This window comes from Anolis sagrei, chromosome Y, assembly GCF_037176765.1.
Source record: "Anolis sagrei isolate rAnoSag1 chromosome Y, rAnoSag1.mat, whole genome shotgun sequence".
Lineage (NCBI taxonomy): Eukaryota > Metazoa > Chordata > Lepidosauria > Squamata > Dactyloidae > Anolis > Anolis sagrei.
The window spans coordinates 75,032,462-75,059,792 of NC_090035.1; the positions used below are offsets into that span (position 1 = coordinate 75,032,462).

Sequence of the window (27,331 nt, forward strand, 5' to 3'; positions counted from 1 at the left end):
AGTGTAGTGTCATGTTGCCAAGGCTCTGCCAATATTTAGGCAGAGATGAACCAAACCACCAGTTTGTACTAAACAATCTAATTCAAACAGTACTTACTTTCTGGTTGTTTTAATAGTCCAAAATATAAAAAAAAGATTGCACTCAGCCACAGAATACAAAACAAAAACAGGAAACACTGTTGCAGGTTCCGTGGTCAAAATGTCCAGTCCAGTGGTCAAACGCTGAGAATTCAGTAAACAAAGTCCAGGGATCAAGAGTCTATACCGTAGTCAAAAGCCAGTCTAAAGATTCAAGGTTCCAGGATTGCAAAGGTTCAGGAGACAGGTCAGGACACTGAAGATCCACAAACCTGGGGGAAAACCAGCAGCATCTACCACCAAGATAAAACACTTTTCTCCCAAAGATCAGTCCCAAGGCTAGCTCCTTATATCTAGAAACACCCACCATACCTCCACCCTTAATTGCTTTCACCCATGAACTCTTACTTACAGAATACTCAACCCTTTGGAACTAAGATTTACATTAACCCTTCCATCACCAACTGCTAGGCCTGCCACCACCAACCACCATTAACAGCAGAACATGATACATGACGTGTAGCAAGATCGAAGGGCTCTAGCAGAACGTAACTGGGAATTTAAGGCAAACGGAAGACTCATCTCCTATTCTCTCTCTTTTTGGTCATTTGCAGGCTTTATCCCAGTATGCAGCTTGGGCTTGTCCCAGGTTGGCCGTCTCAACTTGGGCCAGGATGTCAGCAGCCTCCGCTACTTCACCATTTGTGGCTTACAGGAGGGCTTTGAGCCCTTCGCCATCAACATGAAGCGGGACATCACCATGTGGTTCAGCAAGAGCCTGCCACAGTTTTCCCTGGTGCCGACAGAACATCAGCATTACGAGGTAAATAGAGGAGGCGTTCCCCTGTAAAATATGACATAGTAGAGTGGCTCCTGATGCCTGTGTGGAAAGTTTGTGTGTGAAAGAGAAAAAGAGACTAGAAGGAGGTGAACATCACCACAGAGCGGAGCTCTGAGAATAAGAAAAAGTGGTGGTTCTATGGAAAGATCTAGAACAGGGGTCCTCGAACTAAGGTCCCGGGGCCGGATACGGCCCTCCAAGGTCATTTACCCGGCCCTCGCTCAGGGTCAACCTAAGTTGAAAGCACTTGAAGAGCACTTGAAGTTAATGACTTGAAAGCACACAACAACAACAACAACAACAACAACCCTATCTCATCAGCCAAAAGCAGGCCCACACTTCCCACTGAAATGCAAATAAGTTTATATTTGTTAAAATTGTTCTTCATTTTAATTATTGTATTGTTTTTAAGGGTTTTTTTTTGCACTACAAATAAGATATGTGCAGTATGCATAGGAATTGATTCATGTTTTTTTTCACATTATAATCCGGCCCTCCCAACAGTTTGAGGGACTGTGATCTGGCCCTCTGTTTAAAAAGTTTGAGGACCCCTGACTTAGAAAGATATTTGCAAGGAATAGCTTGGTGGAAAACAATAGATTTGATGTCGGACTCTGGATGACCTTGGAGTTTAAATCAAGCTCACAACCTCCGCAGAGGGACTCAGGGTGGCTAACAAACCGGCACCCCATGGTGCTCACAACCAAAACATAAATATACAGTTTAAATAACAATATAGCAATAAAACAGTAAAAACAGTATAAAACAGTATAAAACAATCAAACGTCAACAGTCGCCAGTTTAAGTCATCGTCCAAGGAACAATCAGTCAGTTAGCAGCAACTTCCCATCGCACATCGGGGGGCCAGTGCCAGCTAGCTTGTAGAGTTTATTATTTGTTATTTATTTACATTATTTCTATCCCGCCCATATCAGCCCAAAGGCGACTCAGGGCGGCATGCACAGTCGGCACAATTCGATGCCATACAATACATACATTGATAAAGCAAAAAGAAACATTACAATACATTTAAACATAAAGACAATCTATATAAATAAAAATTTAATGTTCGTTTGTAGGATTAACAGAACTCAAAAACCACTGGATGAATTGACACCAAATTTGGAGACAAGACACCTAACAACCCAATGTATGTCCTTCACTCAAAAATTTTGATTTTGTCATTTGGGAAATGTAGTTGCTGGGATTTATAGTTCACCTACAATCACAGAGCATTCTGAATCCCACCAATGATAGAATTGGGCCAAACCTCCCACACAGAACCCCCATGTGAGCCACAGCAACGCATGGCAGGGGACGGCTAGTGAATAATAAAAATGTAAACACTATGCCCTCTCATTCAAATCCTCATCCGTTCCATCGTCTTGGCCATTCCTGGGTCATTTTCCGATTCAAGTTTGTCTATTTATTCCAAGGTTCGGAATGCTTGCTCAAAGAGCCAAGTTTTTACTCTTTTTCGAAAGGTCAGGAGGGAGGGGGCTGATCTAATATCCCTAGGCAGGGAGTTCCACAGCCGAGGGGCCACCACAGAGAAGGCCCTGTCTCTCGTCCCTGCAGGATCGAGAGCAAGGCCTCCTCCTCCGATCTCAAGTTCCTGGTGGGTTTGTAGGAAATGCGTTCGGATAGGTGTAGGTTTAAGACATCCTGTGATTATTCTGCATGTTTCATTCAATGCTATGTTCACCTGTTTTGCATGGGCAGACCTATGCCAAACAGGGCTGGCATACTCAGCAGTGGAGTAAGACAAGGCTAGGGCTGATGTTCTTATTAATTTGGGTCCATCACAGTGAAGAGAGGTCAGGGCCTTCGATAATAAAGGAGATTACTTTTTATGGAGCCAGACAAACAAATAGTGGTCTGTGTGATAATGGGTAGTCGTGGTGGGGGGGGGGGGTGCTGTGGTTAAGAGCAAGACACCTGTGATGAGAAATTAATTCAGAGCGATGCATATTCATGAGGCAATGAAGAACCCTTGCTATCTAGGACAGTGGTTTTTCAAACTTCCTGCCTTCTGAGAGTTTGTATCCAGTGCTCTTCTGTCTGGTGTTTTCAAAGAAAGATCAGTAGTAGTGAGCAAGCAGTCTTTCAAGGAAGTTTATCTAGAGTTAATGATCTCTTAATATATAAGAACGTCTGATGAATGTCCACAGAACCCCAGAATTTCTAAGAATGTAGTCATGGCTCAACTTTCCAGAAGTGTTGTGAAGCTTTGACCTTGATCCACCCCAACTTTTCCCCCTTCCTCTACAGGTGTCAAGGATTGATGGCACCGTAGACAACCCACCATGTCTCAAACTGACGCACCGGACATTTGGCTCGCAGAATGCCATTGTGGAGCTCCTCTTCCTGCGCCTTAGCATGCCAGTGGAGTTCCATGAGAAGTTCAAAATCACTGCTGGCACCACCCCTCTCACCCACGCCCTCACCATCCCTGAAGACGAGGTCAAGGACATTGACCTGGATTCGGAGTTTGAACAGCTGAAGAAAACTGCCAGCCGCAAAGAGGCCGAGGAGGCCGAGAAAGAGAAACAAGGCCCTCCCCCACCTGGCACTCCCAAGGAGCCTCCCAAAGAGCCCCCCAAGGCTGAGAACGATAAGGATGCCTCCACAGAAAAAAGCAAGAAACGAGGGTGAGGGACTCATGGGATAAAGATATGTGGGATCTCTCCCTTTACATGCACCAGGTGTCCTCTGGAAAGAATTCGGGACCATGTGGAGAAAATGGGCAAGACCCATGGAGTTACTGCACACAACCCACATCATGAGAAAGATCTTTAGATGTGTGTCATAGAGTATTTTTATGGGCAACATTCCATGGAGACTAGCTTTTTTGACTATGGATTGTCTTGTAGCAGGTGTTACGATACCAGGGCTCTGCTGTATTCAGGCAGAGATGAACCAAACATCTAGTTTATGCTTAACCATTTAATTAAAGCAGCACTTACTTTCTGGCTGTTTTAATAGTCCAAAACATAAAACATAAAGATAGCACTCAGCCACAGAATATAAAACAAAACTGACAGCAAACACTGTTGCAGGTTCAAGATAACACTGTAGTCAAAAGGTTCATTTCAGTGGTCAAACGCTGAGAGTTCAGTGAGCAAAGTCTAGGGATAAAGTGTCTAATCTGTAGTCAAAAGCCAGACCAGAGATTTAAGGTTCCAAGAGTACAGGAGACAGGTCAGGATACCAAAAATCCACAAACCTGGGGGGAAACCAGCAGCACCTACCACCAAAATAAGACAAATACTTTTCTCCCAAAGATCAGTCCCAAGGCTAGCTCCATGAACTCTTACTTACAGATTACTCAACCCTTTAGAACTAAGACTTACATTAACCCTTCCATCACCAACTGCTAGGCCTGCCACTACCAACCATCATCAACTGTAGAACATGATACATGACAGCAGGCCAAGTGGGAAGAAACTGGCTTAAGTTGGAAGAGAAGGACCCTAGTCCAAGGAGTACCAGGCCTGGTACGTGTCTTGACAGTCCCTATATGGTTGATCTAGTTGTTGTCTTAGAGCAGTGCTTCCCAACCTGTGATCCGTAGACCACCAGTGGTCCACAAGAACTAAAATATGGTCTGCAGCATCACTGATACTTACCTACTTAGGCGATTCCTCGTGGTCCGAGTAGGATTGTCATTCAAGATCAGTGTACTGGCGGTGGGTCCATAGGTGACTGTGGAACCCTATTCTTGATCCTCATGTTCTCCCGCAATGAGGGCATTGGTTTCCAGGTGGGAGGTGGTCCTGGTCGGGGTTGGCTTGACACGCCTTCCTCTTGGCACATTTCTCTCTTTCACCCTCCATTCGTGCCTCTTCAAATTCTACAGCACTGCTGGTCACAGCTGACTTCCAGCTGGAGCGTTCAAGGGCCAGGGCTTCCCAGTTCTCAGTGTCTATGCCAGAGTTTTTAAGGCTGGCTTTGAGCCCGTCTTTAAATCTCTTTTCCTGCCCACCAACTTTCCATTTTCCATTCTTGAGTTCAGAGTAGAACAACTGCTTTGGAAGACGGTGATATTTGGGCATCCGGACAACATGACCAGTCTAGTGCAGTTGATGGCGGAGGACCATCGCTTCAGTGCTGGTGGTCTTTGCTCCTTCCAGCATGGTGACATTTGTCCGCTTGTCTTCCCAAGAGATTTGCAGGATTTTTCGGAGGCAATGCTGATGGAATCGTTCTAGGAGTTGCATGTGACGTCTGTAGACAGTCCACGTCTCGCAGGCATATAGCAGAGTTGGGAGGACAATAGCTTTATAAACAAGCACCTTGGTATCTCTACAGATGTCCCGGTCCTCAAACGCTCTCTGCTTCATTCGGAAAAATGCTGCACTCGCAGAGCTCAGGCAGTGTTGTATGTCAGTGTCAATGTTGACTTTTTGTAGATCAACCCTATATGGTTGATCTAACATTTGTTGTCTTAGAGCAGTGTTTCACAACCTGTGGTCCATGGACCACCAGTGGTCCGCAAGAACCACTGGTTCGGCGGTGACCAGGGGAGCATTCGCACAGTTAAGACTCGTGCGCCAACTGCGACCGTACCTTGGGAAGTCTGACTTGGCCACGGTAGTCCACGCTCTGGTTACATCCCGCCTTGACTACTGCAACGCTCTCTACGTGGGGTTGCCTTTGAAGACGGCCCGGAAGCTCCAACTAGTTCAACGGGCGGCAGCCATGGTATTAACAGGAGCAGGGCGCAGGGAGCATACAACTCCTCTGCTGTACCAGCTCCACTGGCTGCCGATTAGCTACCGAGCCCAATTCAAAGTGCTGGCTTTGACCTTTAAAGCCCTAAACGGTTCTGGCCCTACATACCTATCCGAACGCATCTCGCCCTATCAGCCCACCAGGACCCTAAGATCTTCGGGAGAGGCCCTTCTCTCCATCCCGCCTGCTTCACAGGTGCGGCTCGCGGGTACGAGAGATAGGGCCTTTTCTGTGGTGGCCCCGCGGCTTTGGAATGCCCTCCCTACTGAAATAAGATCAGCCACCTCGCTAATGGCATTTCGGAAAAAACTGAAAACCTGGATGTTCCAGCAAGTTTTCGGCTAACCCGACCTGATGATGTTTTGATCATGGATTAGCAATCTCGGACAACGAATTTGGATTGTGACTTTAATTATGAGATGTTCTGGTCTGTATTGGTGGCCCAATACTTTTATGTATGTATATGTATGTATTTTATATTTTTAACTTTATATTTGAAATTGGAATATTGTAGTTTTAAATATGCTGTAAACCGCAATGAGTCGCCGCATAGGCTGAGATATTAGCGGTATATAAGCGTACCAAATAAATAAATAAATAAATAAGAACCAAAATATGGTCTGCAGCCTCACTGTTACTACACTGTCGCAACATGAGCAACTAGTCTCGTGAAACCCTCCTATAGTGCTGAGACTTATTAAATATGGTTTTCTGTGGGTGAGCAAATGGCAACTACTGGATGGCATATGTTCTGCATCAGAAACTAGAGCTGATGTGGTCTATCCAATGCAAATTTCTGAATCAGCACCACAGATAACCAAACTGAATCTAAAGTTGACCTAAACTGATTCGTAACCCTTTGGTACTAATATTGGAGAGTGGTCAATGTGTTCCCTGGTCAAGTGGTCCCTGGTCAAAAAAAAAAGGTGGGGAACTACTGTCTTAGAGGCAAGGAAAGCTGGTACTACAATTAGGAAGAGTAAGTCTCTGACCCCAAATACTCTCTAGGAAGTGTGGAAAGCATTTTGACCACCTTTTAGTCCATTTTATGCTCAGAGAAGGCCTTTTTTGAAATAAGATGTCACTTCTGCTCACTTCCGAGTGCTAAAAAGGCCTTCTCTGAGCATAAAATGGACTAAAATGAAGGTCCCTGGCCTCAAATGAAGGTCCAGACACATAGTGAAAATGCTTCTGCTCCTGTCCACTAGAGCAGGTAAATAAGTAGTTTAAGGTCTCCTTTGGGCCTAATCCATCTGCTTAGCTTTCCAGAATCACTTGATTCTGAATTAGAGAAACTGAGACCCAGTTGCTTTCAATAGAGCATGAGGTGCACTTTCTGACCCCTTACGAATTCTTTTCTCCAGGTTCCTGTTCAAAGCCAAGAAGGCCACCACTTTACTTACCCCACAGCCTGTGGTTCCCACAGTACCCCGCCTGGAAGAAGAAGTGGTCCCAGATGACCGAGATGATCCCGAGATCATCATCAACACCACAACGGTACTAGGGAGCTATTTGGAAGGCTTAGTGTAATCTATATAAATAAAAATGTAATATTTGTTTGTGGGATTAGTATAACTCAAAAACCACTGGAAGAATTGACATGAAATTTGGACACAATACACCTAACAGTCCAAAGAGTGTCCATCCCCCCTAAACACACACACACACCCAGCGGAACAGACTTAAAAACCCCAAAATTGCACCATATATGCATATACACATACACTCATATACATATACACATGCACACATTCATACACACATGTATATATATGCACAAACACACATAAATATACCAATATACACACTTACTTATACTTGCACACTCATATACATATACACATGCATATACACATATACCCACAAATATGCTTATAGACAAGCACAACATATACACAATATGCATGTACACATATAAACACACAAATACACAAATATATACACACACATTTATACAACCACATATATTTATATGCATACATACATACATACGAACACACATATACACAAATATATACTCTCACATAAACGCATATATACACACACAAAACACATATACTCAGACAAGGCCACAGCAACGCGTGGCAGAAGATGGCTAGTATCTATATAAACAAAAATGTAATATTCGTTTGTGGGATTAACATAACTCAAAAACCACTATATGAATTGACACCAAATTTGGACACAAGACACCTATTAGGCCAATGAGTGACAATCACTCATAAAACACTGAAAAACACAGCAGAAGAGACTTTACCGTTGTGTGTTAGGAAGTATCTAACCAAACCCATTCAGAGGATGACGCTGATAAGTATCAGGTGTATCATTTTCCCCCCACAGTTTGAACTGAGAAATATGTATAGCTTAAAAAAATCTTGCTTCACCTTAAAAAAATCATATACATGGTTTTGTTTATCAAGTTTGGATCATAAACCAGTTGTGAACAACTGAGTCTGATAGGGAGCAGAGATCTCTTTTCTGACATATGCCACAAGATATTAATACTTTTTTTCTCTCTCCCTCCAATCCTCATAGTATTACTACTCAGTACGGATCTTTGCAGGCCAGGAGCCCACTTGTGTATGGGTAGGCTGGGTCACACCTGACTACCATCAATACGATATGAACTTTGACCTCACCAAAGTGCGCAATGTCACAGTAACCATGGGTGACGACAAGGGAAACATCCACGACAGGTGAGAGCCCGTTCTGCTGTATTCTGGATCTCTTGAGTGTGGTCTGTGAAGCCTGTCTTCTTTAACTCGAAGGAGAAAGTTTAAATGTGGCCTAACCAGGAATGGGAACACTTGGGACATACTCTGGAGCAAGTGTGGTTTTTTTCGTTTTCCAGATGTAACTGAAAAAAAACCTGACTTGGCATTGTGGTGCTCTTGAAATTGGTCTCTGAGACCTAAATCTTGCATGACTGGAAGTAGGCAAGAGTTAAAATAAATCCTAAACTGGGGGAAGGCCCTTGACATGTGCTCTATGGTAGGCATGGACAACTTGTGATCTTCCAGATATGACGAAGTAAGCAGGAGTTAAAATAAATCCTAAACTGGGGAGAAGGCCCTTGAGACGTGCTCTAGAGTAGGTATGGACAACTTGTGACCTTCCAGATACGACTGGAAGTAGGCAGGAGTTAAAATACACCCTAAATTGGGAGAAGGCACTTGAGATGTTCTCTAGAGTAGGTATGGACAACTTATGACGATCCAGATACGACTGGAAGTAGGCAAGAGTTAAAATACATCCTAAATTGGGAGAAGGCACTTGAGATGTTCTCTAGAGTAGGTATGGACAACTTATGACGATCCAGATACGACTGGAAGTAGGCAGGAGTTCAAATACATCCTAAATTGGGGAGAAGGCACCTGAGATGTTCTCTAGAGTAGGTATGGACAACTTGTGACCTTCCAGATATGACTGGAAGTAGGCAGGAGTTAAAATACATCCTAAATTGGGGAGAAGGCACTTGAGATGTTCTCTAGAGTAGGTATGGACAACTTGTGACCTTCCAGATATGACTGGAAGTAGGCAGGAGTTAAAATACATCCTAAATTGGGGAGAAGGCACTTGAGATGTTCTCTAGAGTAGGTATGGACAACTTGTGATCTTCCAGATATGAGTGGAAGTAGGCAGGAGTTAAAATACATCCTAAATTGGGGAGAAGGCATTGAGATGTTCTTTAGAGTAGGTATGGACAACTTGTGACCTTCCAGATATGACTGGAAGTAGGCAGGAGTTAAAATACATCCTAAATTGGGGAGAAGGCACTTGAGATGTTCTCTAGAGTAGGTATGGACAACTTGTGACCTTCCAGATATGACTGGAAGTAGGCAGGAGTTAAAATACATCCTAAATTGGGGAGAAGGCACTTGAAATGTTCTCTAGAGTAGGTATGGACAACTTGTGATCTTCCAGATATGAGTGGAAGTAGGCAGGAGTTAAAATAAATCCTAAACTGGGGGGAAGGCACTTGAGACGTGCTCTAGAGTAGGCGTGGACAACTTGCTATCTTCCAGATATGACTGGAAGTAGACAGGAGTTAAAATAAATCCCTAACTGGGGGGGGGGGGGGGGGAGGTACTTGAGATGTGCTCTAGGGTATGCATGGACAACTTGTGACCTTCCAGATATCATTGAGCCAAAGTTCTCATCATCATTGGCTCTACTGGCTGGAATGGATGAGAATTGCAACCTGAGAAGATATGGAAAGCCACAGGGAACCCACTCCTGTTCCGGAAGATGTGAGTACCTTAGGAAAGACTTTGTTTATTTAAAATTTCAACCATGTTTCTCCCTTTGACAGCATCAAGAGAAGCAACTGCTACATGGTCTGGGGAGGAGACTTTGTCAGCAACACACAGCAGACTCGTGTCAGCACTGTGGATCTGGTAATTGGTTGCCTTGTTGACTTGGCAACAGGCCTCATGACCTTCACAGCCAACGGGAAAGAGGTCAACACTTTCTTCCAGGTAGAGCACATTTCCCTAGAGTCTGTGGTCTGTGTAGGTCCCACATCACAAAAAAAAACCAAGTTCACAGAAGACATAATTATGAGACATCCCTTGTCATGAGATATGGCAACAGCCACATTATTTAAAAATGGACTTGGGCAGTATATGGCAATTAATATTAACTGTGATTACTAAGTTAAGGTTACCATATGTCCATCTTTTCCTAGGCATGTACTCTAAGAGCTAAAATTTTGTCCAGGTCGGAATTTTTAATGTCTGGGTATTCTTACAAAGTTCAAACTAGTAGAGGCGGTCTAAATAACCACTAAATATTATAACTAAAAATGACCAGTTACCATTGTGGTTTTTTTTTTCTTATATATATTTAATTTGGGATAAGGGAGGGGGGAGGAAAAAGAAAAGTATTTTGTTTTTATATGTAAAGTGGTGGAACAATAATATGAAGAAAAAGTAGGATATAATGGAAGAGATAGAATAATTAAAAATAGAAAAAGAGAGAGAGAGAAATAGAAATAAAAATACAAGTAAAATAATAATAATAATAATAATAATAATAATAATAATTGTCCTGGTGACTTCCATCTAAACCAGTGTTTCTCAACCTGGGGTCGGGACCCCTGGGGGGGGGGTCGCGAGTGGGTGTCAGAGGGGTCACTGAAGACCGTCATAATATACGTTTTCTGTTGGTCATGGGGGTTCTGTGTGAGAAGTTTGGCCCAATTCTATCCTTGGTGGGGTTCAGAATGCTCTTTGATTGTAGGTGAACTATAAATCCCAGCAACTACAACTCCCAAATGTCAAGGTTTATTTTCCCCAAACTCCACCAGAGTTCACATTTAGGCATATTGAGGAGTCGTGCCAAGTTTGGTCCAGATTGATTATTGTTTGAGTCCACAGTGGTCTCTGGGTGTAGGTGAACTACAACTCCCAAACTCAAGACCAATGCCCACCAAACCTTTCTAGCATTTTCTGTTGATCATGGGAGTTCTATGTGCCAAGTCTGGTTCAATTCCATTGCTGGCAGAGTTCAGAATGCTCTTTGATTGTAGGTGAACTACAAATTCCAGCAACTACAACTCCCAAATGACAAAATCAACCCCCCCCCCACCTCCAACCCCACCAGTATTCAAATTTGGGTGTATCAGGTATTTGTGCCATATTTGGTCCAGTGAATGAAAATATATCCTGCAGATCAGATATTTACATTACGATTCATAACAGTAGCAAAATAACAGTTATGAAGTAGCAACGAAAATAATAATTTCATGGTTGGGGGGTCACCACAGCATGAGGAACTGTATTAGGGGGTCGAGGCATTAGGAAGACTGAGAAACACTGATTTACAACCACAACCAATGGCATATCATGCTCGGTTTGCTGCGAGCTAAATTCTCAATTTTTAGTATCCTGTTTGTTTTTGGGTGCTCTGCTATATTTTGGGTAGTTTTCCCTAACAATTGCAACTGTATTAAGGGGTCACAGCATTAGGAAGGTTGAGAAACACTTGTGGTGTTGTAAAAATTCGTTCCATAAGAGTTGTATATTACAATTTAATTGCAAAAAGTTGACTTTTACCTAATTTGAAACTATTTTTCTAAAAGGTCCCCCTTTTTTCTACTTTTCAAACATGATTATTCTAAATCAAACTTCCATATCTAGAGACAGTCGACATCTAAACAGTGAGGCATGGGACCAGTGGAAGGGAAGAATTGTAGTTTTCATATGAGCTTGAGAAGTCGTTAAAACATGATGATTCGAACCCCAAAAGTAAAAGTCACTGTTTTGCTAGAGGACATGACCTTTCTATGTGTTTTCCACCTGTTCCATTCCAGGTGGAGCCCAACACAAAGCTGTTTCCTGCTGTCTTTGCTCTCCCAACGAGCCAGAATGTAATCCAGTTTGAGCTGGGCAAACTGAAGGTAAGGACCGTCCTAGCAGCATCCTCGAATGAAGAGAAGCTTGCAGTCATGACTCAGAAAGTCTTTGTTCTTCTTCCACTTCTGCCCTGACAGAACATCATGCCCATCTCAGCCGCCATGTTCCGCAGTGAGCGGAAGAACCCGGAACCCCAGTGCCCGCCTCGGCTTGCTATCCAGATGCTGACGCCAATGACCTGGAGCCGAATGCCGAACGAGTTCCTGCGGGTGGATGTGGCTCGCTTCAGTGATCGGCACGGCTGGATGGTGGAGTGCACAGATCCCAATATTATGATGGCCCTTCACATCCCAGAAGAAAGTCGGTGAGTTTCCTGCACCCCCCTTTTAGAAAGAGAAATCAAACCTTTTCCGTTTTATTTATTTATTATTTATGTACTACTAGCTGTACCTGCCACGCATTGCTGTGGCCAACCTTCCCTCCCTCTTTCTGTCTTTCTTTCCTTCCTTCCTGGAAAGAGAGTGTGTGTGTGGTGGGGCGCAGGCAGGCCTGGAAAGCGTGTGCGCACCTGTCAGTGCCTGAACACCCCATGCCACACACACACTCCCCCTGGAAAGAGAGTGTGTGTGTGGTGGAGCGCAGGCAGGCCTGAAAAGCTTCTGTGCACCTGTCAGTGCCTGCACATCCCATGCCACACATACACTCCCCCTGGAAAGTGTGTGTGTGTGGTGGGGCACTGGCAGGCCTGGAAAGCGTGTGAACACCTGTCGGTGCCAGCACACCCCATGCCACACACTCTCTCTCCCTGGAAAGAGTGTGTGTGTGTGTGTGTGGTGGGGTGCAGGCAGGCCTGGAAAGCATGTGTGCACCTGTCAGTGCCTGCACACCCCATGCTACACACACACTCCCCCTGGAAAGAGAGTGTGTGTGTGTGGTGGGGGCGCAGGCAGGCCTGGAAAACGTGTGCACACCTGTCAGTGCCTGCACACCCCATGCCACACACACACTCCCCCTGGAAAAAGTGTGCATGTGTTTGTGGCGGGGTGCATCATTTTATACCAATTTCGTTTGAAATCATATGAATATGTATATTTTAATTTCTGGTTCCATACTTTTTTCCCATTCTTCTAGTTTGATTGGATGTCCAATGTTTGTAGCCAATTTGACCACGCAGTCCTTAACTTGTTCTGTTTCTGTTGACCATTCTAATTGTTTTTGGTATAGCTTCATGTATTAGTTTCTTATCTGTCTTCATTATTTTGAAATTATACAAAATCTCACTGCATTAGAAAAGGAACTTAGGTGACTGACATGGGTCCATAACAGTATTTGTCCCTGATTGTCCCCACTGTTGCATAATAATAATAATAATAATAATAATAATAATAATAATAAAAATACCAACAACAACTTTATTTATATACTGCTGTATCTCTCCGGAGGGACTCAGGGCAGTTTCTAATCCACAACATCAAAACATAAAGAGTCCCAAATTGAACAAAAAATAACAGTAACAGCAATATAAGCATGGAATTACCCAACAACACATAATATTAAAAGGAAAAATCCTGCCTGCTCTTCGTGTCTATTTGTTAGGGCATGGAAAAGGAATGGGTCAGGACAATTAAAAGGCTAGGTCAAGACTGATACAAATTGAAATAAGATAGGACTGGCATTTGGGTACAGTACTGCAGTAGGTAAAATGACAAAAGCAGGGACAGGCTATTTCCAGGGGCCTGTTAGGAGAATGACCAGGGGGCTATATATAAGGGGCTAGGTCATGTCTGGACAGTGTCTGGGCTGAGCTAGCACTGGTCACTCTCGAAGATTTGTTGAAACCACCCAAGTCCTCAAACTCTTGCAAAAAGAGGGGAGGGATGGGGCCTGCCTTATTTCCCTTGGAAGGGCATTCCAGAGGTGAGGAGCCACCACCGAGAAGGCACTCTCGTCCCCACCAACCGTGCGTGTGATGGCGGTGGGAGCAAGAGGAGGGCCTCCCTGGAGGATCTTAGTGTTTGTGCCAGTTCATAGAAGGAGATGCAATTGCAAAGATAGGTGGGGCCCAAACCGTTTAGGGCTTTATAGGTCGTTACCTGCACTTACCTACAATTATAGCATTAGGGTTCCACATTAACTGCCATGGTAGCATCTGTGGAAAGCTGAGTTTTGTACTTTGAGTGCTCTGGCTAAGAATTTTAAATATTCCTTCCCTAAATTGCAAATCTCAGGAAGCCAAAAAAATTGAATGCTGACATTTAAACTTGAATTGAGGGCCCACAAACTATCTACTTGTGTCTAAATGTCCATCTGTGTCACCTTTCTGCATTCTTTCAGATGTATCGACATCCTGGAGCTTTCAGAGCGCCTGGACCTCCTGAAGTTCCACTCCCACTCCCTGAAGCTCTATTGTGCGGTGTGTGCCTTGGGCAACAACCGGGTGGCACATGCCCTGTGTAGCCATGTGGATGAATCGCAACTCCTGTACGCCATAGAGAGCAATCACCTGCCGGGCTTGCTGCGCAGCGGTTACTATGACCTGCTCATCGGCATGCATTTAGAGTCTGCCAAACGCTCCCGCCTCATGATGAACAGCGAGTTCATTGTCCCCATGACGGATCAAACTAAGAGCATCACTCTGTTCCCGGATGACACCAAAAAGCCTGGCTTGCCTGGCGTGGGCATGAGCACCTGTTTGCGTCCTCCTCTGCACTTTTCAGACACCTTCTTTGTTAGCACCAACTCTGAGCTGTACCAGCTGAGCCCTTCCATCCCCTTGGATATCCTCAAGGTGAAGGCCATCACCATGCTGACCGAGGCCGTCCAAGATGGTGGGCAGCACACGAGGGACCCCGTCGGAGGCAGCGTGGAGTTCCAATTTGTGCCCGTCCTCAAGTTGATCTGCACCCTCCTCATCATGGGCATCTTTGAAGATGAGGATGTGAGACACATCCTCAAAATGATCGAGCCCTATGTCTTTGGGGAGTCCAGGGAGGAGGAAGCACCAGAGGGCGCTGAAGAAGGGGAAGAACCGGTGGAAGAGGAAGAGGAGGAGATGGTGGCTACGGAGGAGGAGGAAGAAGGTGACGGAATGGAGAAGGAGGCTGGAGGGGGACAGAAGGAGGAGGAAGGAGACAAGAGGGAGCTGAAAGCCATCGAGGCTGGAGAGGCAGAAGCAAAGGAAGACGAGGAGGGATTGGAGGAAGGCCTGCTACAGATGAAGCTTCCCGAATCTGTCAAACTACAGGTAAAAGATGTGGTGATCATCTGGTTACAGAAATCCTTTAGTAGCAGCTCTCACTTTAAAAAGGAGAGATTAAACAAATTCAGTGAGGCAACTCATTATAACGGAGATACGAGAGTTGAATGAAAAGTAATGCCTCCACCTTCGTAACTCCTCAACAGATGGCAGTACTGGTATGCATCAGGTACTGGCTTGTTCAGTAGACTCTCCTCTACAGTTCCATTTTGGCGGGAAGCCTTCGCCTTGAATAGTTGTATTGTTAAAGCGCAAAATATGGCACCTTGTGCAGATGGTCGGTCAATGTGACTTAAGCAACATGCATCCATTGAATGTACTTGTATGTATTTGGTGTATGTATTTGGGAGCGACAGCAGAAGGTGTCACCCCAAAGGAGATTCATCAGAGAATGCAAGCTGTTTATGGTGATTGTGTTGATGTGAGTACTGTGCATCATTGGGTGAGTAAGTGTAAAGATGTTAAGGTGGGAACATCTGACTTGTGTGACAAACAGTTAGATGTCCTGTGACAGCAACCACCAAGTTTCACAAGCATTGACAGATTGATTCAGGACAATCATCATATCACTCAGAGAGAAATTTCAAGCAAGTTAAAAGAGCACATTCTAAGGATTATTTCTGTGTATAATTTATTAAAATATTCCCATCCAAACCTAAGTAACGAAGGCGGAGGCATTACTTTTCATTCAACCCTCATACATTATATGTTTTGCTTCCCATAGCTTCAAAGGCGATGTGCTTCAGAATACTGTAGCAGAAAATTGCCCCCTGCTGTTTTTGGCTCAAGAATGGAAATGTTAGTGAACTGAAAAGAGCTGTTTATTCAATAGCATGCAAACCCAGGTGTCTAGCATTCAGAGGGAGCAAAAGGACATTGAAGCAAACCTATAGCTTAACCACTTCCTGCACTTTTGGAAAATCTGTCCAGCATAAAACAACATATAACTCAGGAGTCGGCTGGGTTACCTGGTCGTATGGCAACCCCTGACATTTCCACATCAATACCAGTTACAAGGAAACATGAACAAGAGGGTGTATTATGAATAGCTTTTCATTAAGTTTGACGCATTTGTTCTTTTTATTGCAATTTCCCAGTAAGAGAAAGGGTATCAGAACTTTCACAGAACAACATTTAGACATGCAGACATACAGATTCTATGTAATTCACAAATAACTACAATTACATTGGCTAACAAACAAACAAAGGGGAATTACATTTTTACTCAGCATTCATATTACCCATATAAACATTCACTCATCTTCATTCCTTCATCACCATTTCTCCCGCTATCTCCTGGAGAAGAACATCTCTTAGTCCAGACTGCTTCCTGTCAGTGTTAGTGTTAGTAGCCCACATAACGACTTAGCCCTTTTTAACTCTTAAGTGTGATAAAAATAACTCATAAAAACACACGAGTCTTTCGCTTTAAGTAGAAATAAAATGAAGTTCTATTCACTGCATACAAAACAAGACAGAAGAATTGCTCTCACCAAAACATAGCAAAAACAATATCTTTGATGAGTCCTCTTCATTCAACGGCGATATGCAGACTTGTAACAGAATAATATACCGTCTCTCTTACTTAGTTGTTCATAGAGTGATCTTGTCTTGCAGTAAACAAACTTTATCTTCAGGACACTGCAGAACTGCTCTCGGCATCAAACAAAGGCTTTTCAGCTCAAAATGAGCCCTCAAGCAAAGCTCAGAACCAGGTGCTCAAAGTTTCCAAACACTTAGTGCTTTACTATACACAGGAAACAATATCACACTCTATTCTATTCACTGCATACAAAACACGACAGAAGAATTGCTCTCACCAAAACATAACAAAAACAATATCTTCAATGAGTCCTCTTCATTCAACGGCAATATGCAGACTTGTAACAAAATAATATACCGTCTCTCTTACTTAGTTGTTCATAGAGTGATCTTGTCTTGCAGTAAACAAACTTTATCTTCAGGACGCTGCAGAACTGCTCTCGGCATCAAACAAAGGCTTTTCAGCTCAAAACGAGCCCTCAAGCAAAGCTTAGAATGCAGTGCTCAAAGTTTCCAACACTTAGTGCTTTACTATACACAGGAAACAATATCACACTCAATCCATAACAACTGTAACAGAAAAAAAAACCCTGATCCTTTCTAAGACGTAGAAAAAGCCCATTGCAATCCCCTAGTAGCAACACTTCCTTACAAATCTGTCAATGCATAGTCCCCAAAACTTCTAAAACTTCAAAGAACAATGCTAAGGATCAGATCACAGTTTCCTCTACAGCAGAAACTGACTCCCAAATGTACCATGACTCCAAAACGCACTCCTTTCTCTTCTCTTGAGAATAGGAGGCAAGTGAAAGGACTTTGTTCCATTGCAGATCTGTCACTCCCAAATACATACACCATCTGTCTCCTTCCTAAGGAGCAAAGCATGGCGGTCGAACAGCACTGCTGTCTGTCACACTTGAGAATTATTAGATTGAGTCTTTTATAGGAATATTTCTGCTGATGTTGTTCCAAAGTTGTAAATAAATGATAGATGTTTTTCGAGCCTGAAACATCTTGGCTTCATTTCAAGTTCCTGGACAGATATTGACTTTGCATAATTGGTGTTGGTAAATGTAAGGCTTCTGTTGACTTCCTTTTTAACGTAAAGGACCTTGTAAACATTTCCTTAACCGAAAGAACCATTGTCTCTCATAATGTAAACACATTTTCCCCCAAAAGTTCAGCAGTTAATCATTGTCACAGTTCATCAATATCAGCAGTTCAGCAACTTTTAATTACAGTTCCTGAGTGTAGTTGTTTTCCAGGCCTCATTCCTTTTAGAATGGCATTTTCAAAATTATTAGCTCTCATTCATTAATCTTTCATACAATTCCATTCAAACAATATATCATATTTCATAACAGGTGCTAATACACTTATGCCTGGTTTCTGTACTTGTGCCATGGAAACAGAGGGCTGGAGTAGAGACATCTCTAATTTAACCAGTATTTGTAAAGCAACCCAGCCAATGTCCTTATTGCTACATTCCGTGCTTGCTGCAGCTTTGAAGCTTTGTCACGATGCCAGTGCTCTGCCTTTACAGAGGCAGAGATGAACCAAACAAAAACCCAGTTTGTATAAACAATTTAATTAAAACAGCACTTATTTTCTGGCTATTTTAATAGTCCAAAATATAAAACATAAAGATAGCACTCAACCACAGAATAAACAAAAACTGATAGCAAACGCTACACCGTAATCAAAGGGTCCAGTCCAATGGTCAAATGCCGAGAGTTCAATGAGCAAAGTCCAGGGATCAAGATTCTTTACCGTAGTCAAAAGCCAGTCCAAAGATTCAAGGTTCCAGGATTCCAAAGGTTCAGGAGGCAGGTCAAGATACCAAAAATCCACAAGCCTGGGGGAAAAGCAGCAGCATCTACCACCAAGATAAAACAAATACTTTTCTCCCAAAAATCAGTCCCAAGGCTAGTTCTTTATATCCAGAAACAACCTATCTCTTGTATACCTCTACCCTTAATTGCTTTCACCCATGAACTCTTACTTACAGATTACTCAACCCTTTAGAATTAATACATTAACCCTTCCATCACCAACCACAATCAACTGCAGAACAACATACATGACAGAAGCCCCCTCAGGGCAGCTCCAAAAAAAAATGTATGACAGAACCCCATTGTCAAGGTTAGCCATCTTTCTCAGGTCCTTCCTCCCAAGACTGGACAGGATTGATCCAAAAAATGCTGCCCATCTCCTCTTCCCCATTTCTCCACAGATGTGCCACTTACTGCAGTTCTTCTGTGACCGGGAGCTGCAGCACCGTGTGGAAGCCATCATCGCTTTTTCAGAGCGCTATATGGACAACCTGCAGACCAACCAGCGTCAGCGCTACAACACACTGATGCTGGCCTTCACCATGTCAGCCGCTGAGACAGCGCGCCGCACCAGGGAGTTCCGATCCCCACCACAAGAGCAGGTATTCAGGGCAGCTACGAGGACAAGAAGAAAAGGTGCTCAGAAGGACTATAAGTAATGAAGCAGTTGCAGCATTTTCATGTGCCCACATTTTATAAACTACTGCTGTTCTGAGAGACCCTTCTGAAGAACACTTTGGGAGGGGGGGAATTCAGTCTATAACCTGCATCTTCTGACCTGTGCCTTGCCTTCACAATAGATTAACATGCTGCTGAACTTCAAGAACGGGGCTGATCAGGAGGAATGCCCTGTTCCAGAGGAGGTCCGAGATGAGCTGTTGGAGTTTCATGCTGACCTGTTGACTCACTGTGGTAAGGAGCACCACCACATTCATGTACTGAGGGTTGCTTTGCACATTACACAGCATGATATGATAAAGAGGTCAAAGGTAGTGAACATCTGGTTCTCTCGGTGTTGTTTGACTGAAGTTTCCATCATCCCTGACCTGGCTAAGGCTAATGAGGGTTTCTGTTCCGTATCTCTGCAGTAGATGAAAGTAGTAAGTGTACAAGGAAATTATGAGTGAGCTTGCTTCATATTATGTTTGTTGTAGATCAACCAGAAGCCGATGACATAACTGTTGATTTTGAGAGGATTGTGTGCTTTCCTGTGGTACAAAGTGATAGGCTCTCAAGTCTTTTAAATTCAAGTCTGGGAAACGCTGGATGTCTCTGAGAGAAAACTGGCTCAGAAAGTGCAGGGCCTCAAGGGCATTAAGTGGAGTCAGAAGTAGCAACAGCAGATAAGGAATCGAGTGAAGAGCTAAGTGATAAGGAGGGTTCCCATGAGAATCCACTTGTAGCTACAGAGATCAACAAAAGTCTTCATTTACAAATTAGAGCCGAAAATAGATTGTGTTGTTCAGGGAGATTACGTGGGAAAGGTGGGAAAGAAATTCACAAGAAGTGGAATGATTTCATGGGTGTCTATTAGACAAGAAGTTGTTTACCTTAAGGTCAGTTCAGGCAATGCTGCATTAGAGTGAGAAGTTAAGCCTGAGTTCTCTTGTTCCTGGTTCAAGTCAAGTTTAGATTTTGGATTTAATATATTCTGGAATTTACTATGTTTCTGTTCATGTACTCCCATTTAGGTTTTACTAGTTATACCTTCTGGGTTGTGGACTTATGCTGTACCTGTGATTTCTGGCTGTTCCTTGACTTTGTCATCTCTGGAACTTTATGAGACATTTGGATTATTGTCTGGTTATCAACTGTTGCTAAACCTTTTTGGAATATATATTTTTCTTTCTTATTCCTGATTTTTTTAAAAAAGCATCTTTATTAAATATTTTCATATGAGATAAAAACAGGAAAAAAATAAGAAACAGAAAAGGAAAAAAGGAAGAAAATCAAAAGACAGAACAAGCAAAAATAGTTTTGTCTGGTCTTGACTTCTGATCAACTTCCTTGAGGTTTCTGCTTTTCCTTCTTTATATATTCTTATTTAGTTCTCCTCGTGTTCTCTAGTGCTCTGTTCAAGTGTATATTCTCTTCTTGTTCATATCAGTATCATCCTATCATCTGGTTTAAAGTATTCCGTAATTAGGCTCCAATCCATTTCTTACAATGGGTTCTCCTTGCTTTTGGAGTTCTGGTATGTAAGTCTATCCATGTTTCTTATTTCTAAAAAATTTTATCAGCCACTCTTCTACTTCAGGGATTTCTTTCCTTTTCCATAACCTTGCTGCTGTCATCAGTAAGAATAAGAGTTTGTTCTTATTTTATCTAATTTTTGTTCATGCATCCCTAGTAAGAACGTTTTTGGGCTCATTGAAATCTGGGTTTTTAACACCTTCTGTATCTGTTCCTGGATTTCTTTCCAGGAAAGAGAATATTTAAGAGTTTCTCCACTTTCTTTTTTTTTACATGACCACCACATGTGGTAAAAAATTCCTTCTTTCTCTTCACATTTCCAACAATTTGTATTTATATTTTTGTAACACTTTCCCAATTTCTGTGGTGTCATGTACCATCTTTACATCATTTTTAGGCAATTCTCTTTTACATCGGCCACATATGTATATTTTAGCTTTTTATTCCAAATGTCTTCCCATTCTTCCATTGTTTTTCCCATATTTATTTTGAATCCTGAAACTCTTGAGACTTCTCCAAATTTTCTTATTCTTTCTATCAATTTCTATAGATTCTTAGTGGGGTCTTCAATTATACAGATTATATCATCCGCAAATGTACTAAGGTTGCACCTTTGAGTTCTTTTTCTTCCCTTATCTTGTTTAACAATACCTCTAATGTCAGAATAAAAATTAATGGCAAGAGGGGGCATCCCTGTCTTGTTCCTTTTTGTATTTCTATTGTTTTAGTTTCTTGTCTGTTTATTATTATTTTAGCTTCTTGGTTCTCATATATTGCTCCAATTCTTGATTTTTATATGCCTTTTATATGTTTTTACAATAAATTGTTTGCTTATATTCCTGGACTCTTGTATGGTGTGGTGGTCATAGGTGTTTCTAGGTCTGGAGTACAACAATGTTTGCTTTCCATAACTGTAACTACATTCTGCACAATATGTCCTCAAACACGAAATCTAACAGCAAGGTGCTTTCATTTTTTTAAACCATGTGCTTGTTTGCTTTACAAATCTAATAGGTATCCAGGCAGAGGGTGAGGAAGAAGAGGAGGAGGAAGAGACGTCCCTCCGACGACGTTTGATGTGTTTGGTGGAAAAGGTGGTGAGCTTCCGTAAGAAGAAGGAAGAAACCGAAGAAGATCAGCCTCCAGAAGAGGAGCCAAAACCTAGTAGGTGCAACAGAAGAGCTGCAGGGGAAAGAGAATATTTAAGAGTTTCTCCACTGAGAGATTCAGCAACAGGCAAAACCATCTAGATCATGATGGGCAAAGGGACTTTTCCCTTTGCCCAAAGAAAACCTTTAAAAGTGCTTCAAAAGCCCACAGACTCCTCAAAAAAACTTTTTAAAAATTCCAGGTCAATTTTAGCTGGTTTTAATGTATTGTTGAAGGCTTTTATAATAACTTCTTTACGGCTGTCTGGGCAGGGGGGCCAACAGATCCCACCAACTGTCCCTCCTTTAATAAAGAATTCACTGGCACCTATATAACTCTTGAGGAGATGTCTCTCTCTTTAAACTTTCGCTGCCACCATAAACCAAATGAACAGGAACCCTCTAGCTGGTTAAACTATTGAAAAGGGCTTCTAGGACCACCAAACACTGTGTTTCTTTTAAATGGCTAATTTGAAAGAAAACAGGTGAGGTTGTTTTAAAAGGAAAAGGGACTAAATCCACAAATGTGCACTTGACTCAGGCTTAAGTTTCAAAATAAACAAGAAAGTTTATTGATAGAAGTACAGAATGAAGTGAATGCAGTTTAATAAGCTTGGCTGTTACAGATAAAAGGTTCTTGTACTTAAAAGCGTAACGGTTGCATGAGAATGGTTCTTTCTTTGTTACAGTTACTCCTACAAACCCCAGCTATTTCTTCCCTAAATAGCTATAATCAGTTTGCCACAGCTCACTTGGCTGGCAAACTTCAGGCAAACTGCCTATTCTAATCACGAACTCCTAAAACTGTAATCCTGCTCTAACTCTAACATCAACCAGACTCCCTCTGACTAAAGAAGCTGCTTTCTTTCCCTCCAAACAGTCCAACTCCGACCCCCTTTAACAAACCAATCCTGGCTGCTCCAAGGCTGGCTCAGGCCTAGGCCACTCCCCCTCTCTGAACTGGAGTTTTCCCTAAACTAAGATGGCTCCTGCTGCCCTCTGCCAGGCCTTCTAAGGCTGAAACTAACTAGCCTGCCTCTCCTAGGCCCTGCCACCCAGTTTGGCAAGGTAAGGGATCTTCACAGCTTTCATGGCTGGAATCACTGGGTTGTTGTAGGTTTTTTTGTGCTATATGACTGTAAAGGAAAGGAAAGGATCCCCCCAAAATTATCTAACACCAAATATGTATATCGCGCCGCTGGACACCAATATAAAAGATCAAACGATATACTATAATATATCCCACAGCTGAACACCACTATAAAGGATTATATGTAATATCATACTACTGGACACTAGTATGGTAGCGAGTTGATGTTAGATAGAATGTGTAATGGTAGAGTGAACACTGCTTCAGTCTTTTGGTTTAATGCTGCCACCAACCCAAGATGTCTTAGGATTTTTAAAGTGAGTTTCTGAGGTAAACTTTTCCCCTTCTCTGCCAACACAGCTCTTCCCTTAGCTCCCAAAATGACTGTTTGGATAAGTGACCTTTCTGTGGTATTAGGATGTTAAAGATACTAGAAATATCACAAAGGACTACAGATAGATTGAGGAATGATAGAGGCTTCTTAAAAGTCAAACAGAGAAAATATTTATTTATAAAAAACAAACAGACAACTGACTTCTTCTTTTGAGAGGCACAAACACTTGACTTGTTACTATAGCACAGTATCTTAATGGTTGCTTAAAAAGAGTTTCTTGACTTGGTTACAAACAGAGCTAATATCACCGATATAGCTACTGGATACAAAAAACAAAAACAAACCCTCACTCTACTTCAGCGAAATAGCAATGAGTTCTTGACTAACCTAACCCAGGCTGTCTACTGAGTAATCAGCTAACTCTCCCCAGAGTCCTTACGGCTAACTTACTCAAATTAGAGAGCAAATCCCTTGTGCTGTCTCCCACAAGTAATCAGGATGCTGCTTGACCTTTCTTATCAACTATCCAGCCCTTCCTGACTCAAATACTCTCTCTCAGAAAAAACCCAGTCTCCAAACCACTTCTTCTCCCTTCGGTTCCCAAATCTCCTCTCTCTCAAAAGCTGAAATCTTTTTCCCTCTCAAGACTTGGCTTCTCCTCCTCAACTCTAGCCAATCCCAGGAGACCTCTAACTCCTCCCATCTTCTATCCATCTACCCTCAAGATGGCTGCTTCCCTGGCATACACTCTCAAAATGGAGGTTTGCCCTACTGTCTTCCCAGGCTTCTGTTCTGGCCTATTAGGTAAGAATCATTACAATGGCCATGTTCTAGAGACATTCTCTCCTGACATTTTGCCTGCATCTATGGCAAGCAATCTCAGAGGTTGTGACCTGCTTGCCATAGATGCAGGTGAAACATCAGGAGAGAATGCCTCTCCTGACGTTTAGCCCAAAAAAACCTACAACAACTTAGGTGGTTGTTGTAGGTTTTTTCAGGCTAAACGTCAGGAGAGGCATTCTCTAGACATATAGGTGGTTTTCTTTGCCACAAAACTGCCTGAAAGTACAGTGGTTTGCCTTCTCATACCTCCTACAGCCCCACATTATGCACAAAAAAGCCAAAGAAAAGAAATCAACCAAAAAAATTGGCCAAAGTGGCAGCCAGAAATGGCATTGCAGTATTTTGGATGTGACAAAACACATCTATGTGGCTCACTGGGCAGGTAGCAGAAAAATATGTAGCTGTCACCCCTGATCTAAACCCAGTAGCAATTGTTGTTATAGCTCTCTTTGAAATGCCATTTTTGCTTTCCGCAACTGCATAGGCACGCTGCAGGAGCTGATCTCCCACACCATGATTCATTGGGCCCAAGAGTCCTTCATTCAAAGTCCTGAGCTGGTGCGGGTCATGTTCAGCCTTCTCCATCGGCAGTATGATGGCCTTGGGGAGTTAATCCGTGCCATGCCTAAGGCCTACACCATCAATGCCAATTCTGTTGAGGATACCATGAGCCTGCTGGAGTGCCTGGGCCAGATCCGTTCACTGCTCATCGTCCAAATGGGGCCCGAGGAGGAGAACCTGATGATCCAGAGCATTGGGTATGTATGTGCTTCCATTCCACAGGACTCTTTCAACGCTCCTCTCCTTCTCTCTCTGAATCGTGGTTTCCTTATTCATGCAATTGTAAGCCTGTTTTCTATCAATCCTGACAAGACTGAGGTCCTCCAAGTCAATTGTAGGCTGGATCGAGGTATAGGGTGGCAACCTGTGCTTGACGGGGTTGCACTCTCCCTGAAATCACAGGTCCGCAGCTTGGGTGTCCTCCTAGACTCAGTGTTTGAAGCTCAGGCTTCGGCGGTGGCTGGGAGGACCTTTGCACAAGTAAAGCTCGTGTGCCAGCTGCAACCGTACCTCGTGAAGTCGGATTTGGCCATGATGGTCCACGCCTTAGTTACCTCTAGATTGGACTATTGCAGTGCGCTCTACGTGGGGCTGCCCTTGAAGACAGCCCGGAAATTCCAATTGGTCCAACGTCCAGCAGCCAGATTATTAACTGGTGCGAATTACAGAGAGCGGTCAGCCCTCCTGTTCAAGGAGCTCCACTGGCTGCCATTTATTTTCCGGGCCCAATTCAAGGTGCAGGTTTTGACCTACAAAACCCTGAACGGTTTGGGACCCGCCTACCTGCGCGACGCATTTCCATCTACAAACCCACATGACCTCTTCGATCTTCCGGGGAGGCCCTTCTCTCGCTCCCACCCACATCGCAAGTGCGACTTGTGGGGACGAGAGAGAGGTCCTTCTCTGTGGTGGCCCCTCGGCTCTGGAATTCACTCCTCAGAGATATTAGGCAAGCCCCCACACTGGCAATCTTCAGGAGGAACCTGAAAACCTGGTTATTCCAATGTGCCTTCAATGATTGAATGTAAGACACTCCCTGACCAAACTTTGCATAAATGACCTCAAAAGCACTTTATTTTATGGTTCGTGCAATTAAATCCTTCCTCATCCCCAGATCCTCCTTCCCGACAATTTTATATTGCCCTATCTCCCAGTGTTTTAAAATTTTTATCTTTGAATTTGCCCCCCCACCAGTGTAATTCCTTTGTGTTTTAATGTTTAATTTTATATTGCTGTGTCGTCTATTATATTGGTTTTGCATTTTATGTATTTTATTTTCTGGTTTTGTTATGTTTTTGTGTAATATTGTGTTTATTGTACTGATGGGCGTAGCCTCATGTAAGCCGCCCCGAGTCCCCCTGGGGGAGATGGAGTGGGGTATCTCATGAGAATGTCCCTGAAGGGTGTGGGGATGATGGTGTGCTCCCTGAATTTCTACCAGAGAATTCCCATGATTTGAAGCTTGAAAACAGCTCGGCACCTGGCCCAGCTGCAGAAATTAATGAGCAAATAGATTGACGTGAGGAGATTAGTAAAAACAGAACCGTGGCTTCAGCGTTCTACCAGGCTCAGAGAGAGAAAGATAAGAGACTCAAAGCTAAAGCGAAACCAATTTCTGAGTGCTTGGGACATACCTTAACGAGGAGATAAAAGTACAGGATATGTTGTCAGATGAAGCATCGTTTGGAATCAAGTCAAGTTCTCGTCCTTGTTTCTTGGAAGCTTTGCTTGGAAAGATTAATGCTTAAGTGCCTTTGTTTCATGGTTTTGATTCTTGGATTCTAGGATTTTATATTCATGCCTTGGATCCATGTTTCCTTGTTTCTTGGGTTTTATTAGAGAAGTTTTTGCCTTTGTTTTCATGACTTTGATGGACTATTACCCTGGATTATTTTGTTCCGGCTTATCTTCGTACCTAATTGGATTTACCTATTCCTTTAAAGTGCTTTTTTACTTTACTGCTTTTTAATTATCTTCAATAAAAGGATTGTTCAACTGCATGGTGTTTAAAGTCAGAGTGCTTTTCCTGGTCTGGAATGAACAATCTGTTTCAAAAATAGAAGAGAATGACAGGTGGAGAGATCTTCAGTTTTCTCTGCCAAAGGGGTTCCTAAGACCATCTGAAATGTGTTTTCTGATGGTCTTTGGTGACCCCTCTGAACCCTCCTTGTGACCTCCCCACGGGTCCCAACCCCCAGGTTGAGAAATGCTGCCCTAGACAAAGTTGCTATCAAATGTTCCCCTGCATTGAGATGCTGTGAATTGAAGTTTCTGTCTCCAGCACATCTGTTCGTACGGCTTAACTATGCCCCATAACTTCATAGGCTGGACAACAAACATCTTCAGATTGCCAGTTCTGCTTAATGTTTTGCTCTGCCCTCTTCTTTTTCTTTGCTTTAGTGTTTCTATCTTTGGGAGCTCTTGACAAAGTATGTGTCATATTGTTAAGGGAGTTCAGAGTCCCATATTGCTGCCTAGTATTGGCCAAGAAGGATACAAGTTTGAGAAGAACCTCAAGATGAA

The 27,331-nt window shown here is 43.0% G+C and overlaps 1 protein-coding gene across 15 annotated transcripts in view; it reads left to right on the forward strand.

Annotated features, from left to right (window-relative positions):
* LOC132780560 (ryanodine receptor 1) overlaps nt 1–27,331 on the forward strand; it is a 259,347-nt gene that overhangs the window by 116,196 nt on the left and 115,820 nt on the right. For all 15 annotated transcript variants that reach the window (XM_067461902.1, XM_067461908.1, XM_067461905.1 and 12 more), the window contains 12 exons: nt 693–901; nt 3,191–3,570; nt 7,018–7,150; nt 8,189–8,349; nt 9,966–10,131; nt 11,967–12,053; nt 12,147–12,373; nt 14,344–15,253; nt 19,041–19,241; nt 19,440–19,551; nt 21,847–21,996; nt 24,732–25,005. In XM_067461902.1, coding sequence (XP_067318003.1) covers nt 693–901; nt 3,191–3,570; nt 7,018–7,150; nt 8,189–8,349; nt 9,966–10,131; nt 11,967–12,053; nt 12,147–12,373; nt 14,344–15,253; nt 19,041–19,241; nt 19,440–19,551; nt 21,847–21,996; nt 24,732–25,005 — 3,010 coding nt within the window. The remainder of the gene's footprint in view (nt 1–692; nt 902–3,190; nt 3,571–7,017; nt 7,151–8,188; nt 8,350–9,965; nt 10,132–11,966; nt 12,054–12,146; nt 12,374–14,343; nt 15,254–19,040; nt 19,242–19,439; nt 19,552–21,846; nt 21,997–24,731; nt 25,006–27,331) is intronic.